General features: G+C 38.9%; 1 protein-coding gene across 3 annotated transcripts in view; it reads right to left on the reverse strand.

Annotated features, from left to right (window-relative positions):
• Tbc1d32 (TBC1 domain family, member 32) overlaps nucleotides 1-17,125 on the reverse strand; it is a 214,676-nt gene that overhangs the window by 111,018 nt on the left and 86,533 nt on the right. For all 3 annotated transcript variants that reach the window (NM_001033385.3, XM_011243191.3, XM_011243192.3), the window contains exon 21: nucleotides 3,751-3,867. In NM_001033385.3, coding sequence (NP_001028557.2) covers nucleotides 3,751-3,867 — 117 coding nt within the window. The remainder of the gene's footprint in view (nucleotides 1-3,750; nucleotides 3,868-17,125) is intronic.

Consider the following 17,125-nt stretch of genomic DNA (forward strand, 5'->3'; position numbering starts at 1 on the left):
ACAGTCTATCACTATAGAATTCCTCTGGCTGGGCACACTTTGTCCTAATCATCATGTGATGAACTGAACTATACAACTCACAATCATATCCCAGCTGCAAAGTCATCTTCTCCACAGCTGCCCCCCTCACCTCTGTCTTCATCAGTTAAAACAAATCTGCACAGCTCTCTAAATACAGAGCTAAGCATCCTGACAGCTGGTGACACCTGGGAGATCTGAAGTTCTGGCTCTGAATCTAAGTAGTAGATTAGGATGAATAACATGATCAGAAGGGATGGTAATACCAACAACAAGCTGTTGGAAAGGGAGACTGAAGCAATCGATCAGCGATAATGTATTTGAGAGAACAAATGTTACAGTAAATAAGTTCTTCGTCAGAGAGGATTACATTGATGTATCACCACCTAGGGAACAAAGGGGAGCTCTTGGGAAGCCTGCCTTATGGAGAGTTTTGGATTTTAAGCATCACAGCATGTCAGGAAAGGAATCAGCTTCTTAAATCAAACTGATCCAGCAACAAGCCAGTCTAAGGCCCAGAACTGGCAAGCAGTCCACACATACCCTATTTCACAGGATACTCTCCTTGTTGAGAATAAGTTCGGTAAGCTAGCAGTCAGACCACAATCTATGGCTAGATCAGCAAAGAGGAATTCTGTATAGGTAGGCTTACAGCTGAGGGCCTGCTCTATTCAAGCTGTCCAGTGGCCAAACTCATGCCATCTGACTGCTTCAAGGAAATGAGCAGATGTGGGGTAAGGAGCACGTCAAAACTGCACCTTTCAAACACGGATGGCTAGTGCTTAGCCTATGATAAAAATGAATTCAGCCAAGGTCCTCATTTGGGACATTTCATATTGGGGAAGTAGAAGAAAAGGCCACTCCCTATACAGTGGGTTAAGTACCAACCTCCTAAAAATCCATCAGTGCCCTAATCCCCAGAACTTCTCAATGCCCCTCCCTATTTGAAAAGGGGATCTTTGAAGAAAGATTTAAGTTAAAAATCTTGATCATCTTAGATTATCCAGAGGGACTTTAATCTAAGACAAATATCTTGAGAAGAGAAATACAAAGGAAGATTTCAGTCAGGAAGAAGCAAGGATCCTGTAAAGATAATTAAGCATGGAGTCTAGCAGCAGCATGAGATGAAATACCTACAAACATTTATATGACTAATAGATAGATAACAGACTGACAGACAGGCAGATATATAGAAGATAGATAAATGACAGATAAGATGGGTGATAAAAAGATAGATTAGACAAATACATAGATGACAGGTATAGATGATAATAGATAAATAGATAGATGATAGATAAGTATATAATAGATAAATCCATATATATATAGATAGATGGATAGATAGATATAGAGATAGATAGATACATAGATAGGTACATAGATTCATAGATACATAGATAGATACATATACAGATACACAGATACATAGATACATTGATAAATACATAGATGGATGAGAGATAGTTTCAGTGGAATTCTGCTACACAGTGGATAATGCTTCCCCCACAAACCATAGACTGTCACAAACACCCTAGTTACAGGCATTGTAAACCTTTCTTTGGGTTTGCTTGTAGAGTACAAGATACTTGCAAAACAACATAGCCTTTGTTGTATCCTTGTTTGACTCCCAGAAGTTTAATGCTAAGACCCTAAAGACACAATGTACTTTGGACACAAGACTTGGAGGAATTGAGCTACAGCTGACCTGAAAGCCTCCAGCTTGAGGACACAGTATCAGAACATGGTATGCAAGCCTTGGGAGAAAAGAAATGAGGAGTTTTTGTTAGCTGTGAAGCAGATGAGCCACAACAATGACTGGCCAGGCAAAATGCCCCTAGTGGTATAATAGTGACACTTTTATTCTATATCTAAACAACTGTGGAACTGCATTTAAGGCCTGCTTAGCAGGGGAGAATACATGCCTGGTACTTTAAACCTAGCCAACTACATACGGCTGGAGAAATCATATACTCTATATGAGAACTATGAGTGTCCTAAGTTAATACAAGTTCTAGCTGTATCCTAAATTCTTGTACTTAACCCAGAGGTAATTATAGCTCTCACTCCTATCCAAAAGAGCTTCTTTTTGAGTAGATGGAAACTCTTTCAGAGTTTCACAACAGATAAAAATGCAGAGAATGAGTAAACATGGGGTGCACAACCCCAACTGATACATACACAATGCAACCTCTACACCCAAGGCTCAGAGAAAGTGGCAGAGGATGGGATAGGGATATTTAATTGTCAGAGAGCCAGGATGTCGGCAGCAAGACAGAATCTTCTATACTTGATAGAGAAGCTGCACCCATGGACCTTCAGCAGTCTGGTTGTCTGAACAATGAGAGCACCAGTCAACTTTGCAAAGTGGATGAGAGACATGTCACAAAGCCCCACTCCTAGATGAAGTGCTACAAGCAATCAATGGCTGCCGAAAGAAAGAGACTCGGTTTCCTCTAGGGACAAGCTCACTAATAGGTTATTATTCTGTACAGTGTTATATCAATTTGATGCAAGCTACAGTCATCTGCGAGTAGGGAATCCCACTTAAGAAAATACATCCATAAGATTGGGTTATAGGCAAACCTTTATGGCATTTTCTTAATTAGTGATTGATGGAGAGGGGCCCAGCTGACTATGGGTAGTGCCACCCTGGACTGGTGGTCCTGAGATCTGAAAGAAAGCAGGCTGATCAAGTCAGGGGGGAAAAGCCAGTACGCAGTACCCGTCTATGGCCTTTGCCCTGTTTGAGTTCCTGCCTGCATTGGTTTTGATGGTGAACTGTTATATGAAACTGTAAATGAAATAAATAAACCCTTTCCTCCCCATCATTGCTTTTGGTCATGGTGTTTCATCACAGCAATGATCAATGAGATAAAATTGAGCACAAGAAGATGGGATTGAAACAATCTAAGAAAATAAGAGATCCTAGATTCTTAAAGGCTTAATGGAAAACTTATTCAACTTTACATTTTACTTCAAAATAGTTACCAAAACCTTCCCACAGTAGAAAACAAGTTTAAGAATTCAAAAGGTGAAACACAGAAAGGACAAAACCATTTCTAAAACCAATAACATATAAGACAAAAATGACAGAGTGAAAGTAATGTTAGAAACAGAACTTTAGGATTAAGTAATTCTTTACTAATCCTTGTGTATTTGTATTTATGCACATATTATCTATTCATTTGTGTATAATTAATATTCGATCAAAGATAATGATATAGGTCCCCTTTAATAGTTAAACCGAGCTAATCATATGGGCAATTTTGAGTATGAATTAAGTTTCAAATTAAATAAGTATGCATATACTGTCCTCATGGACATAATAAATAATTCATTAAAACAGGTTGAAAAGATATTAGACTCCTTGGCTATAATTTATCCCAATTATCCTAGTCAGGAAGGGAACCATGCAAGAATGGCATTATAACACCCATATAAGCTAATGGATCATCTTAAACTCAATTATAAGAAGTTTGTCCGTATGGTAACATGCTTTCCTGATTGTAGAGGGTTAGCTTTGCATTCTGATAGGTAAAGGAACTGCTACATGTCTTGAACCAAAGTTTTCACTGGTAGATAAGTCAAAGGTGGATGATGTAGTGATGTGTAATCAATTCAGATATTAGTAAGCAGTAGATGTCCTGTGTATTTGCCAACTGAACCATTTTTGCTACAAATCTCAAACAGCAGTCAATTAGAAAAGAGAAGAGTTGAAAGAAAGTGACTTACGATGATGCATGTGGGAACTTCACGAAGAGAATACTCTGCCTTATTAGGAAGCTCCTGATTGGCTGTTAGCTCATACACAGCAGGGTAGGACAGCAGGTTCACCAGTGCAAGGAAGGACTGCGGGGGTGGGGGTGGGGAGACATTGAGATAACTCATTATTTTCAATATTGCACAGAAACAGTCATTTGTGTAAATGTTAGAGCCGAATGTCTATGAAGATAGCTTTTACAATACATCTACTGCAGGTGTGAGATATCTATTCATGATAGATTAAAAAATAACAAAAATAGCAATAGCCTAAGATCTTCCAATGCAAATATGGCACATACAAGGAGCACATATAAGAGTCAGAAAACATTTCAGAACGCTATGTGATTCCTCAAGTTAGATTCTGATGAAAACGAAAAGCTTTTTCCTTCTCATTCTTTAAACTATTATATCTAAGAAAATACAAGAGAGTAATATTCTAAGGTGAGATAATAAAGTCTATATATTCTCAGGCTTAGTCTATAAAATTATCTAATAATATATTCAAAAAATCAAAATAACCTAGACATTGTAGTTAATTTTCCAAAGTAACAGCCTTCGTGTGAAAAACAGCTCCTTTGCCCTGGTCTAATCTGACCAAATCACCTCTGCATGGCATCTGTAAGCCAAAGGCATCTCTCAATGACACTTCAGTTCACCTACTTAACAGCAAGTGAATATAATTCTCACACAAATTTCATTCTCAGCTCCTAGCTTAAAACATTCCATGGGTATCCATCATTATACAGCAGGGAGTCCACATTCCTTAGATGACTCTCAGGGCACTTGACCCTCTTCTCCTGTCTCAAGCCTCATTCTATCATTCCCCAATGGGAAGCCCTGTGATCTCCTTCAGCTGACTGCCAGCCACAGGACCTTCTCTCCTGCTGCTACCTGGCTTAACCTGACCTCAACTGCACTAACCTCATAAGTTTGTCACAACCCGAGCAGTAAGTGGCGCACGCCTTTAATCCAGCACTTGGGAGGCAGAGGCAGACGGATTTCTGAGTTTGAGGCCAGCCTGGTCTACAAAGTGAGCTCCAGGACAGCCAGGGCTATACAGAGAAACCCTGTCTCAAGAAAACAAAAAAAAAACAAAAAAAAAAAAAACAAAAAAAAACAAAAAAAAAAAGAAAAAAAAAAGAAAGAAAAGAAAAAAGAGAAAAGAAAAGTTTGTCACTTTCTTTCCAGCCGACTCCATCTTTTTCCAAAGTTGGATGCACCTATTAGTTTTTTGCAAGCATTGTGTTATGCTCCAAAGTTAGAGATTTTAAAACTAGAGTAGATTGAAAATTTGTGAATCAGATTATTCACTGTAAGAAAAATCAAAATTTGAGAAAAATACAAAAACTACTTAATTTTATTTCTCACTAGTAGGTGGAAATAACTTGTGATAAAAGGCTTGACTAATAACACATTCATACAAGAACTAATATTTTTGCTACTTTCTCTGGATCAGGTCTCTCTGCAAACAAAAGGATAGCCATCAGCTACTATTTAAGAGGATTAGTCACTGTCTAGTTCTTGCTTGTAAGTAGGAAAAATAGAGCCCACATCCTTTTCCTTCCTTTTATACTTAGTTGGGTATCATTTATCATGTTACAGTGGTTGTACAGTAGATATATACAACATATGGTGATGTGTAGCAAATCGTATCTCTGAATAAAGAATGAATGTGCATTAAGTTTAAGGTGTCCACATTTCCCCCATCAGGTACAACTTCTTCAAACAAAGATCAAGTTTCTTAACAACAATAACAACATAATGAAGGATTTAAACCTAATATATATTAGCATAACAGTAAAATTACCAAAGACTAAGTATAATGGGTTAGTTTAAATTTACAGAACTTGCCTAGTTAAGAGAATACTATGCTATGCAGAAAAACTTTCACTCTAGATGAGCATAGTGAGGCAGAGAGGAAAAAGACTGATTATCAGGGAAAGCGTGGTAGAAAAAAATGTGTCTCTACATTACCATGAAAGAACCTAAAAGGGAAGCAGAGGGTTCATGGCCACCAATGAAACAACTGCACAAACAAATTCACCAAGCAGGTGTTAATAGAAGGGTAATTTGTTCATTCCAATATAACTTTAAAAAAACTCACCTTAATATCTAGAGAATATGCCAAAGGTAAAATATGAAAACTACAAATGCTTTAAACATTTCATGATACTAATCCAGCAATATTGACATATAATAAATAAATCTCTCCTTTTCTATAGTAATGGATTACAAATATAATTTACAAATTAGATAAAATATCAATCATATATTAACACTCTGAGGCTTTATTATTTACATAGACAGCTTTATTCATGTTTCTGAATTCTCCTTTCAAAGAAATAAAATAATTCTGTCAGCAGAAAGCTGTGGTAATTTTTGATAAACTACTCTTAGCGAATTAAGTAGGGCTTCAGAGGAAAATAATCAAATAACTGTATTTGAAAACAAATAACCTGCAGATAATTTTAAAGAGACTTGAGAAGATTTCAGTAGATTATCACAAGAACAAACAAATCCATTTCTCACTCATTAGACATTTTTAAAGGCACTTAACATATTATAAACTGTAATGTGTTAAGCATTCATGGGAATGAAAATATTTTTGATGCAATTGTCAGTTGCCACAAAAGTACATTAAATGTGTTTCTGGTACCAGATATAATCCTAAAATTGAAACAGCACCAACCATCTATATACTCACCTGTGTTTGGGAATAACAAGGTTTTCTATATTAATGCTAATTAAGCTAGCTCAAGGCCTCATGGCTAATATTCTTAATATTGGCATTTAAAGCTTAAAATTACTTAAAGTAACAAACTCCTTATGGACTAAAACTTTAAGGTTCACGATGACTATCCAGTCAAAATATTTCAATGCCTACTGCTCATTCTAGTTATGCCAGATGTGATTTAAAATGTAAATGAAGAAACGGTCCCTGCTCTGAGGACAGGTAGGCACACTGTGAGGGTGAGATGAGTCCATTCAGCACTGTGAATGGCCTGGTGGTACTGTGCTCTGCTCAGAGGAGATGAGGAGCATTACAGTGTAGGGGGAAGTGAGGGTGTGGATTGCAGAGAGCTGGCCTGAAACTCATAGAAACGCTCTGCTAATATGATCCATCCTCTGGGGAAAAGGGAGCAGTGTTTTCAGGAAGTAGTACAAATTATCTTATACTTTAGAAAGAATTCTTTAAAGAAAACTAATTTGGGTGAGTAGACAAGAATAGTAGGGGGAAGGAAACTAGGTCTGATTCCAAATTTTCAAGAGAGGCATGGATAGTCCTCTTATATCGGGACTCTAAGGGACAAGTCAGCAAGTGACCTCAGGAGGTGATATGAAATGTAGACATGCTGATTCATGATAGAGAACATGCTTCGTGTGCACAGCATCCTGGGATCACTCGCCAGCAACAAGAAAAAATAGGGATAACCACTTGTTTTCTGAATGGATTTAAGATCTGCTCCCCAGGAGATACTATAAACCTGGTCAAAAATCTGTGGCTGAAAAATAACAGATCTAAAAAAAAAAAAAAAAAAAAAAAAAAAAAACAAAAAAAAACCTACCACTAATATTTTGCTAAGTGGACATACTATCTAACTGCCTTCTCCTGGAATTTTTCTCTCTCTCTCTCTGTTTTAATATATTTTTAAAATTTATCTGTATGTGTCTGTGTCTGTGTTAATATATGTCATGTCGGCAGGAAATAATCAAACTCAGGGGTGAAATCAACCAAGTGGAAACAAGAAGAACTATTCAGAGACTCAACCAATTGAGGAGCTGGTTCTTTGAGAAAATCAACAAGATAGACAAACCCTTAGCCAGACTCACTAGAGGGCACAGGGAAAGCATTCTAATTAACAAAATCAGAAATGAAAAGGGAGACATAACAACAGATCCTTAAGAAATCCAAAACACCATCAGATCCTTCTACAAAAGGCTATACTCAACAAAACTGGAGAACCTGGGTGAAATGGAGAAGTTTCTAGACAGAAACCAGGTACCAAAGTTGAATCAAGATCAGGTTAATGATCTAAACAGCCCAATATCCCCCTAAGAAATACAAGCAGTCATTAATAGTCTCCCAACCAAAAAAGCCCAGGACCAGATGGGTTTAGGGCAGAGTTCTATCAGACCTTCAAAGAAGATCTAATCCCAGTTCTTCACAAACTATTCCACAAAATAGAAACAGAAGGTACTCTACCCAACTCATTCTATGAAGCCACAATTACTCTGATACCTAAACCACAAAAAGACCCCACAAAGATAGAGAACTTCAGACCAATATCCCTTAAGAATATTGATGCAAAAATCCTCCATAAAGTTCTTGCTAACAGAATCCAAGAACACATCAAAACAATCATCCATCCTGACCAAGTAGGTTTCATCCCAGGGATGCAGGGATGGTTCAATATACGGAAATCCATCAATGTAATCCAGTATATAAACAAACTCAAAGACAAAAACCACATGATCATCTCGTTAGATGCTGAGAAAGCATTTGACAAAATCCAACACCCATTCATGATAAAAGTTTTGGAAAGATCAGGAGTTCAAGGCCCATACCTAAACATGATAAAAGCAATCTACAGCAAACCAGTAGCCACGATCAAAGTAAATGGTGAGAAGCTGGAAGCAATCCCACTAAAATCAGGGACTAGACAAGGCTGTCCACTCTCTCCCTACCTATTCAACATTGTACTTGAAATCCTAGCCAGAGCAATTAGACAACAAAAGGAGATCAAGGAAATACAGATTGGAAAGGAAGAAGTCAAAATATCACTTTTTGCACATGATATGATAGTATATATACGTGACCCTAAAAATTCCACCAGAGAACTCCTAAGCCTGATAAACAGCTTCAATGAAGTAGCTGGATATAAAATTAACTCAAACAAGTCAATGGCCTTTCTCTACACAAAGGACAAACAGGCTGAGAAAGAAATTAGGGAAACAACACCCTTCTCAATAGCCACAAATAATATAAAATACCTAGGCGTGACTCTAACTAAGGAAGTGAAAGATCTGAATGACAAGAACTTCATGTCTCTGAAGAAAGAAATTAAAGAAGATCTCAGAAGATGGAAAGATCTCCCATGCTCATGGATCGGCAGGATCAATATAGTAAAAATGGCTATCTTGCCAAAAGCAATCTACAGATTCAATGCAATCCCCATCAAAATTCCAACTCAATTCTTCAACGAATTAGAAAGGGCAATCGGCAGATTCACCTGGAATAACAAAAAACCTAGGATAGCAAAAACTCTTCTCAAGGAGAAAAGAACCTCTGGTGGAATCACCATGCCTGACCTAAAGCTGTACTACAGAGCAATTGTGATAAAAACTGCATGGTACTGGTATAGCAAGAGACAAGTAGACCAATAGAACAGAATTGAAGACCCAGAGATGAACCCACACACCTATGGTCACTTGATCTTTGACAAGGGAGCTAAAATCATCCAGTGGAAAAAAGACAGCATTTTCAACAAATGGTGCTGGCACAACTGGCTGTTATCATGTAGAAGATTGAGAATTGATCCATTACTATCTCCTTGTACTAAGGTCAAATCTAAGTGGATCAAGGAACTCCACATAAAACCAGAGACACTGAAACTTATAGAGGAGAAAGTAGGGAAAAGCCTTGAAGATATGGGTACAGGGGAAAAATTCCTGAATAGAACAGCAATGGCTTGTGCTGTAAGATCGAGAATCGATAAATGGGACCTCATAAAATTGCAAAGTTTCTGCAAAGCAAAAGACACCATCAATAAGACAAAAAGGCCACCAACAGATTGGGAAAGGATCTTCACCTATCCTAAATCAGATAGGGGACTAATATCCAACATATATAAAGAACTCAAGAAGGTGGACTCCAGAAAATCAAATAACCCCCTTAAAAAATGGGGCTCAGAACTGAACAAAGAATTCTCACCTGAGGAATACCGAATGGCAGAGAAAGACCTGAAAAAAATGTTCAACATCCTTAATCATCAGAGAAATGCAAATCAAAACAGCCCTGATATTCCACCTCACACCAGTCAGAAAGGCTAAGATCAAAAATTCAGGTGACAGCAGATGCTGGCGAGAATGTGGAGAAAGAGGAATACTCCTCCATTGTTGGTGGGATTGCAAGCTTGTACAACCACTCTGGAAATCATTCTGGCGGTTCCTTAGAAAACTGGATATAGTACTACCAGAGGATCCAGCAATACCTCTCCTGGGCATATATCCAGAAGATGTCCCAACCGTTAAGAAGGACACATGCTCCACTATGTTCATAGCAGCCTTATTTATAATAGCCAGAAGCTGGAAAGAACCCAGATGCCCCTCAACAGAGGAATGGATACGGAATATGTGGTACATTTACAAAATGGAGTACTACTCAGCTATTAAAAAGAATGAATTTATGAAATTCCTAGGCAAATGGATGGACCTGGAGGGCATCATCCTGAGTGAGGCAACCCAATCACAAAGGAACTCTCACAATATGTACTCACCGATAAGTGGATATTAGCCCAGAAACTTAGGATACCCAAGATATAAGATACAATTTGCTAAACACATTAAACTCAAGAGAACAAAGACCAAAGTGTGAACACTTTGCCTCTTCTTAGAATAGGAAACAAAACACCCATGGAAGGAGTTACAGAGACAAAGTTTGGAAGTGTGACGAAAGGATGGACCATCTAGTGATTGCCATATCCAGAGATCCATCCCATAATCAGCTTCCAAACGCTGACACCATTGCATACACTAGCAAGATTTTGCTGAAAGGACCCAGATATAGCTGTCTCTTGTGAGACTATGCCGGGGCCTAGCAAACACAGAAGTGGATGCTCACAGTCAGCTATTGAATGGACCACAGGGCCCCCAATGGAGGAACTTAGAGAAAGCACCCAAGGAACTAAAGGGAACTGCAACCCTATAGGTGGAACAACAATATGAACTAAGCAGTACCCCTGAGCTCTTGACTCTAGCTGCATATGTATCAAAAGATGGCCTAGTCAGCCATCACTGCAAAGAGAGGCCCATTGGACTTGCAAACTTTATATGCCCCAGTACAGGGGAACGCCAGGGCCAAAAAGGGGGAGTGGGTGGGTAGGGGAATGGGGGGGTGGGTATGGGGGACTTTTGGTATAGCATTGGAAATGTAAATGAGCTAAATACCTAATAAAAAATGAAAAAAATGTATGTCATGTATGCTCATGTACCCACAAAAGGGAGAAGTGGGCACTTGATCTCCTGAAGCCGGAGTAAAAAGTAGTTGTAAGCTATCTGACATAGTTGCTAGGAATCCATTTCTAAAAAAGCCCCCTGAAAGAGCCATGCATTTTCTTTCTCAGTATTTTAATTTTTCTTTAAGATGTATTTACTTTATTTATTGGCCTACTTATATGTGTGCCTAGTGTGCTTGGGGTCAGAGAAGGCATCAGATTACTTGGAACAGAGAATTACAATTGGTTAAGAGCCACTGATGAAAATGCTAGGACCAAATGCAGGACCTCTGGGAGTGCAGGAGGTGCTCTAAACTGCCGAGCCACCTCTGCATCCCCTGCCACTACTTCCCTCAAAGCCCACAGACTAGTGCACGTCTCTGTCCACATCAAAGAAGCCTCTGCTTCCAGTGAACAGCAGTTAATATGGAAACTCACACCAGGTCAACGTACAGAGAATAAAATTCTATGAAGTGCTCAACCACACAGTACAGACCCTCAAGACTCAGGACACAATGTAGAAGAGGGGGCAGAAAACTTGAAAGTTCCAGGGGACTGCTTCCAAACAAGTAGCTTATGGACATGGCAGGATTGTTACACTTATGAACTGTCAGCAGCAGCTGCCTGCATGGGACCTGCACAACACTAAGCCAGTCAACAGGCCAACCCGGACTGTGAGAAGCTGAAGAGAGAAGAGCCAAGTTTTCTTCAGGGTGTGGTACCTGGTAGGTAACCGGTTCTCCATTCATGCCCTGACACCTATGCATACATGGGTGGCATGAACTGGACTCAGTGGGTTATAGAGAAAAACAAATGGATGACATAAAGTTTGGGGAGGATGGGGTGAGAGATGGCCTTGGGGAAGAGAAGAGGTGGGTGTGACCAAAACACACTGTGCACATGTATGAAATTTTCAACCAATAAATAAAATTGTATTTTTTAAAAGGTAACTTCAGGAGCACGCAAGTCTATGGAGGGAAAAGGTCAGCAAAGATGACGTGGAGAGTTTGGGCAGTAAGGTGTGAAGAAGACTCTGCTGAGCGCTTCATGGTTACCAGCATGGGAGCACTTCTGTTCTGCCAAGCATCTCCTCCATTCTCCTCCCAGCATCTGTGCATGTTATCTATGCCAACTGTCAGTATGACTTCATGATGGACATCATTCTGAGGGACAAATGACATCTGAGGACAAGTCTAATGCACTCTAAACAGTTCGCTATGATGGCTAATAAGAGAAAGCTTAAGAAGCAATCGTTTAAGGAGAGGACCTTATGTAGATAATAGAAGGTACTGGCTTGGGATAAGAACCTGCTTTTACTGCTTTTTTGACCTAAATAGCTCCTTTTTTTCCCCCTGGTCTATTATATAAGACCTAATAAACAAAGAGCGAATCCATTTAATTCTAATATATTGAATAGAATATATTATATATTAAATAACTATTGATTATATTAAATAATTATATACTTATAAATTATATACTTAATTATACATAATAAAATAATTATTACAATACCTAATATTTTTGGTTTTTAATACATAATATTTTATGATCTGTATTATATGTTATATAATACTATATATAGTACAATCTACTTTTTTCTTTTTTTTATTGTTCATCAATATTTTTTTAATTAGGTATTTACCTCATTTACATTTCTAATGCTATCCCAAAAGTCCCCCATACCCACCCCCCCACTCCCCGACCCACCCACTCCCCCTTTTTGGCCCTGGCGTTCCCCTGTACTGGGGCATATAAAGTTTGCAAGTCCAAAGGGCCTCTCTTTCCAGTGATGGCTGACTAGGCCATCTTTTTTTTTTTTTCTTTTTTTTTTTTTCCATTTTTTATTAGGTATTTAACTCATTTACATTTCCAATGCTATACCAAAAGTCCCCCATATCCACCCACCCCCACTCGCCTGCCCACCCACTCCCCCTTTTTGGCCCTGGTGTTCCCCTGTACTGGGGCATATAAAGTTTGCAAGTCCAATGGGCCTCTCTTTCCAGTGATGGCCGACTAGGCCATCTTTTGATATATATGCAGCTAGAGTCAAGAGCTCCGGGGTACTGGTTAGTTCATAATGTTGTTCCACCTATAGGGTTGCAGATCCCTTTAGCTCCTTGGCTACTTTCTCTAGCTCCTCCATTGGGAGCCCTATGATCCATCCATTAGCTGACTGTGAGCATCCACTTCTGTGTTTGCTAGGCACCGGCATAGTCTCACAAGAGACAGCTACATCTGGGTCCTTTCAATAAAATCTTGCTAGTGTATGCAATGGTGTCAGCGTTTGGATGCTGATTATGGGGTGGATCCCTGGATATGGCAGTCTCTACATGGTCCATCCTTTCATCTCAGCTCCAAACTTTGGCTCTGTAACTCCTTCCATGGGTGTTTTGTTCCCAAATCTAAGGAGGGGCATAGTGTCCACACTTCAGTCTTCATTCTTCTTGAGTTTCATATGTTTAACAAATTATATCTTATATCTTGGGTATCCTAGGTTTGGGGCTAATATCCACTTATCAGTGAATACATATTGTGTGAGTTTCTTTGTGAATGTGTTACCTCACTCAGGATGATGCCCTCCAGGTCCATCCATTTGGCTAGGAATTTCATAAATTCATTCTTTTTAATAGCTGAGTAGTACTCCATTGTGTAGATGTACCACATTTTCTGTATCCATTCCTCTGTTGAGGGGCATCTAGGTTCTTTCCAGCTTCTGGCTATTATAAATAAGGCTGCTATGAACATAGTGGAGCATGTGTCCTTCTTACCTGTTGGGGCATCTTCTGGATATATGCCCAGGAGAGGTATTGCTGGATCCTCCGGTAGTACTATGTCCAGTTTTCTGAGGAACCGCCAGACTGATTTCCAGAGTGGTTGTACAAGCCTGCACTCCCACCAACAATGGAGGAGTGTTCCTCTTTCTCCACATCCACGCCAGCATCTGCTGTCACCTGAATTTTTGATCTTAGCCATTCTGACTGGTGTGAGGTGGAATCTCAGGGTTGTTTTGATTTGCATTTCCCTGATGATTAAGGATGTTGAACATTTTTTCAAGTGCTTCTCTGCCATTCGGTATTCCTCAGGTGAGAATTCTTTGTTCAGTTCTGAGCCCCATTTTTTAATGGGGTTATTTGATTTTCTGAAGTCCACCTTCTTGAGTTCTTTATATATGTTGGATATTAGTCCCCTATCTGATTTAGGATAGGTAAAGATCCTTTCCCAATCTGTTGGTGGTCTTTTTGTCTTACTGACGGTGTCTTTTGCCTTGCAGAAACTTTGGAGTTTCATTAGGTCCCATTTGTCAATTCTCGATCTTACAGCACAAGCCATTGCTGTTCTGTTCAGGAATTTTTCCCCTGTGCCCATATCTTCAAGGCTTTTCCCCACTTTCTCCTCTATGAGTTTCAGTGTCTCTGGTTTTATGTGAAGTTCCTTGATCCACTTAGATTTGACCTTAGTACAAGGAGATAAGTATGGATCGATTCGCATTCTTCTACACGATAACAACCAGTTGTGCCAGCACCAATTGTTGAAAATGCTGTCTTTCTTCCACTGGATGGTTTTAGCTCCCTTGTCGAAGATGAAGTAACCATAGGTGTGTGGGTTCATTTCTGGGTCTTCAATTCTATTCCATTGGTCTACTTGTCTGTCTCTATACCAGTACCATGCAGTTTTTATCACAATTGCTCTGTAGTAAAGCTTTAGGTCTGGCATGGTGATTCCGCCAGAAGTTCTTTTATCCTTGAGAAGACTTTTTGCTATCCTAGGTTTTTTGTTATTCCAGACAAATTTGCAAATTGCTCCTTCCAATTCGTTGAAGAATTGAGTTGGAATTTTGATGGGGATTGCATTGAATCTGTAGATTGCTTTTGGCAAGATAGCCATTTTTACAATGTTGATCCTGCCAATCCATGAGCATGGGAGATCTTTCCATCTTCTGAGATCTTCCTTAATTTCTTTCTTCAGAGATTTGAAGTTTTTATCATACAGATCTTTCACTTCCTTAGTTAGAGTCACGCCAAGATATTTTATATTATTTGTGACTATTGAGAAGGGTGTTGTTTCCCTAATTTCTTTCTCAGCCTGTTTATTCTTTGTATAGAGAAAGGCCATTGACTTGTTTGAGTTTATTTTATATCCAGCTACTTCACCGAAGCTGTTTATCAGGTTTAGGAGTTCTCTGGTAGAATTTTTAGGGTCACTTATATATACTATCATATCATCTGCAAAAAGTGATATTTTGACTTCCTCTTTTCCAATTTGTATCCCCTTGATCTCCTTTTGTTGTCGAATTGCTCTGGCTAATACTTCAAGTACTATGTTGAAAAGGTAGGGAGAAAGTGGGCAGCCTTGTCTAGTCCCTGATTTTAGTGGGATTGCTTCCAGCTTCTCTCCATTTACTTTGATGTTGGCTACTGGTTTGCTGTAGATTGCTTTTATCATGTTTAGGTATGGGCCTTGAATTCCTGATCTTTCCAAAACTTTTATCATGAATGGGTGTTGGATCTTGTCAAATGCTTTTTCTGCATCTAACGAGATGATCATGTGGTTTTTGTCTTTGAGTTTGTTTATATAATGGATTACATTGATGGATTTTCGTATATTAAACCATCCCTGCATCCCTGGAATAAAACCTACTTGGTCAGGATGGATGATTGCTTTAATGTGTTCTTGGATTCGGTTAGCGAGAATTTTATTGAGGATTTTTGCATCGATATTCATAAGAGAAATTGGTCTGAAGTTCTCTATCTTTGTTGGATCTTTCTGTGGTTTAGGTATCAGAGTAATAGTGGCTTCATAAAATGAGTTGGGTAGAGTACCTTCTACTTCTATTTTGTGAAATAGTTTGTGCAGAATTGGAATTAGATCTTCTTTGAAGGTCTGATAGAACTCTGCACTAAACCCATCTGGTCCTGGGCTTTTTTTGGTTGGGAGACTATTAATAACTGCTTCTATTTCTTTAGGTGATATGGGACTGTTTAGATGGTCAACTTGATCCTGATTCAACTTTGGTACCTGGTATTTGTCCAGAAATTTGTCCATTTCATCCAGGTTTTCCAGTTTTGTTGAGTATAGCCTTTTGTAGAAGGATCTGATGGTGTTTTGGATTTCTTCAGGATCTGTTGTTATGTCTCCCTTTTCATTTCTGATTTTGTTAATTAGGATTTTGTCCCTGTGCCCTTTAGTGAGTCTAGCTAAGGGTTTATCTATCTTGTTGATTTTCTCAAAGAACCAACTCCTCGTTTGGTTAATTCTTTGAATAGTTCTTCTTGTTTCCACTTGGTTGATTTCACCCCTGAGTTTGATTATTTCCTGCCGTCTACTCCTCTTGGGTGAATTTGCTTCCTTTTTTTCTAGGGCTTTTAGATGTGTTCTCAAGCTGCTAGTATGTGCTGTCTCCCGTTTCTTCTTGGAGGCACTCAGAGCTATGAGTTTCCCTCTTAGAAATGCTTTCATTGTGTCCCATAGGTTTGGGTACGTTGTGGCTTCATTTTCATTAAACTCTAAAAAGTCTTTAATTTCTTTCTTTATTCCTTCCTTGACCAAGGTATCATTGAGAAGAGTGTTATTCAGTTTCCACGTGAATGTTGGCTTTCCATTATTTATGTTGTTATTGAAGATCAGTCTTAGGCCATGGTGGTCTGATAGGATACATGGGACAATTTCAATATTTTTGTATCTATTGAGGCCTGTTTTGTGACCAATTATATGGTCAATTTTGGAGAAGGTCCCGTGAGGTGCTGAGAAGAAGGTATATCCTTTTGTTTTAGGATAAAATGTTCTGTAGATATCTGTCAGGTCCATTTGTTTCATAACTTCTGTTAGTTTCACTGTGTCCCTGTTTAGTTTCTGTTTCCACGATCTGTCCTTTGAAGAAAGTGGTGTGTTGAAGTCTCCCACTATTATTGTGTGAGGTGCAATGTATGCTTTGAGCTTTACTAAAGTGTCTCTAATGAATGTGGCTGCCCTTGCATTTGGTGCGTAGATATTCAGACTTGAGAGTTCCTCTTGGAGGATTTTACCTTTGATGAGTATGAAGTGTCCCTCCTTGTCTCTTTTGATAACTTTGGGTTGGAAGTCGATTTTATCCGATATTAAAATGGCTACTCCAGCTTGTTTCTTCAGTC

This window comes from Mus musculus, chromosome 10 (assembly GCF_000001635.26).
Source record: "Mus musculus strain C57BL/6J chromosome 10, GRCm38.p6 C57BL/6J".
NCBI lineage: Eukaryota > Metazoa > Chordata > Mammalia > Rodentia > Muridae > Mus > Mus musculus.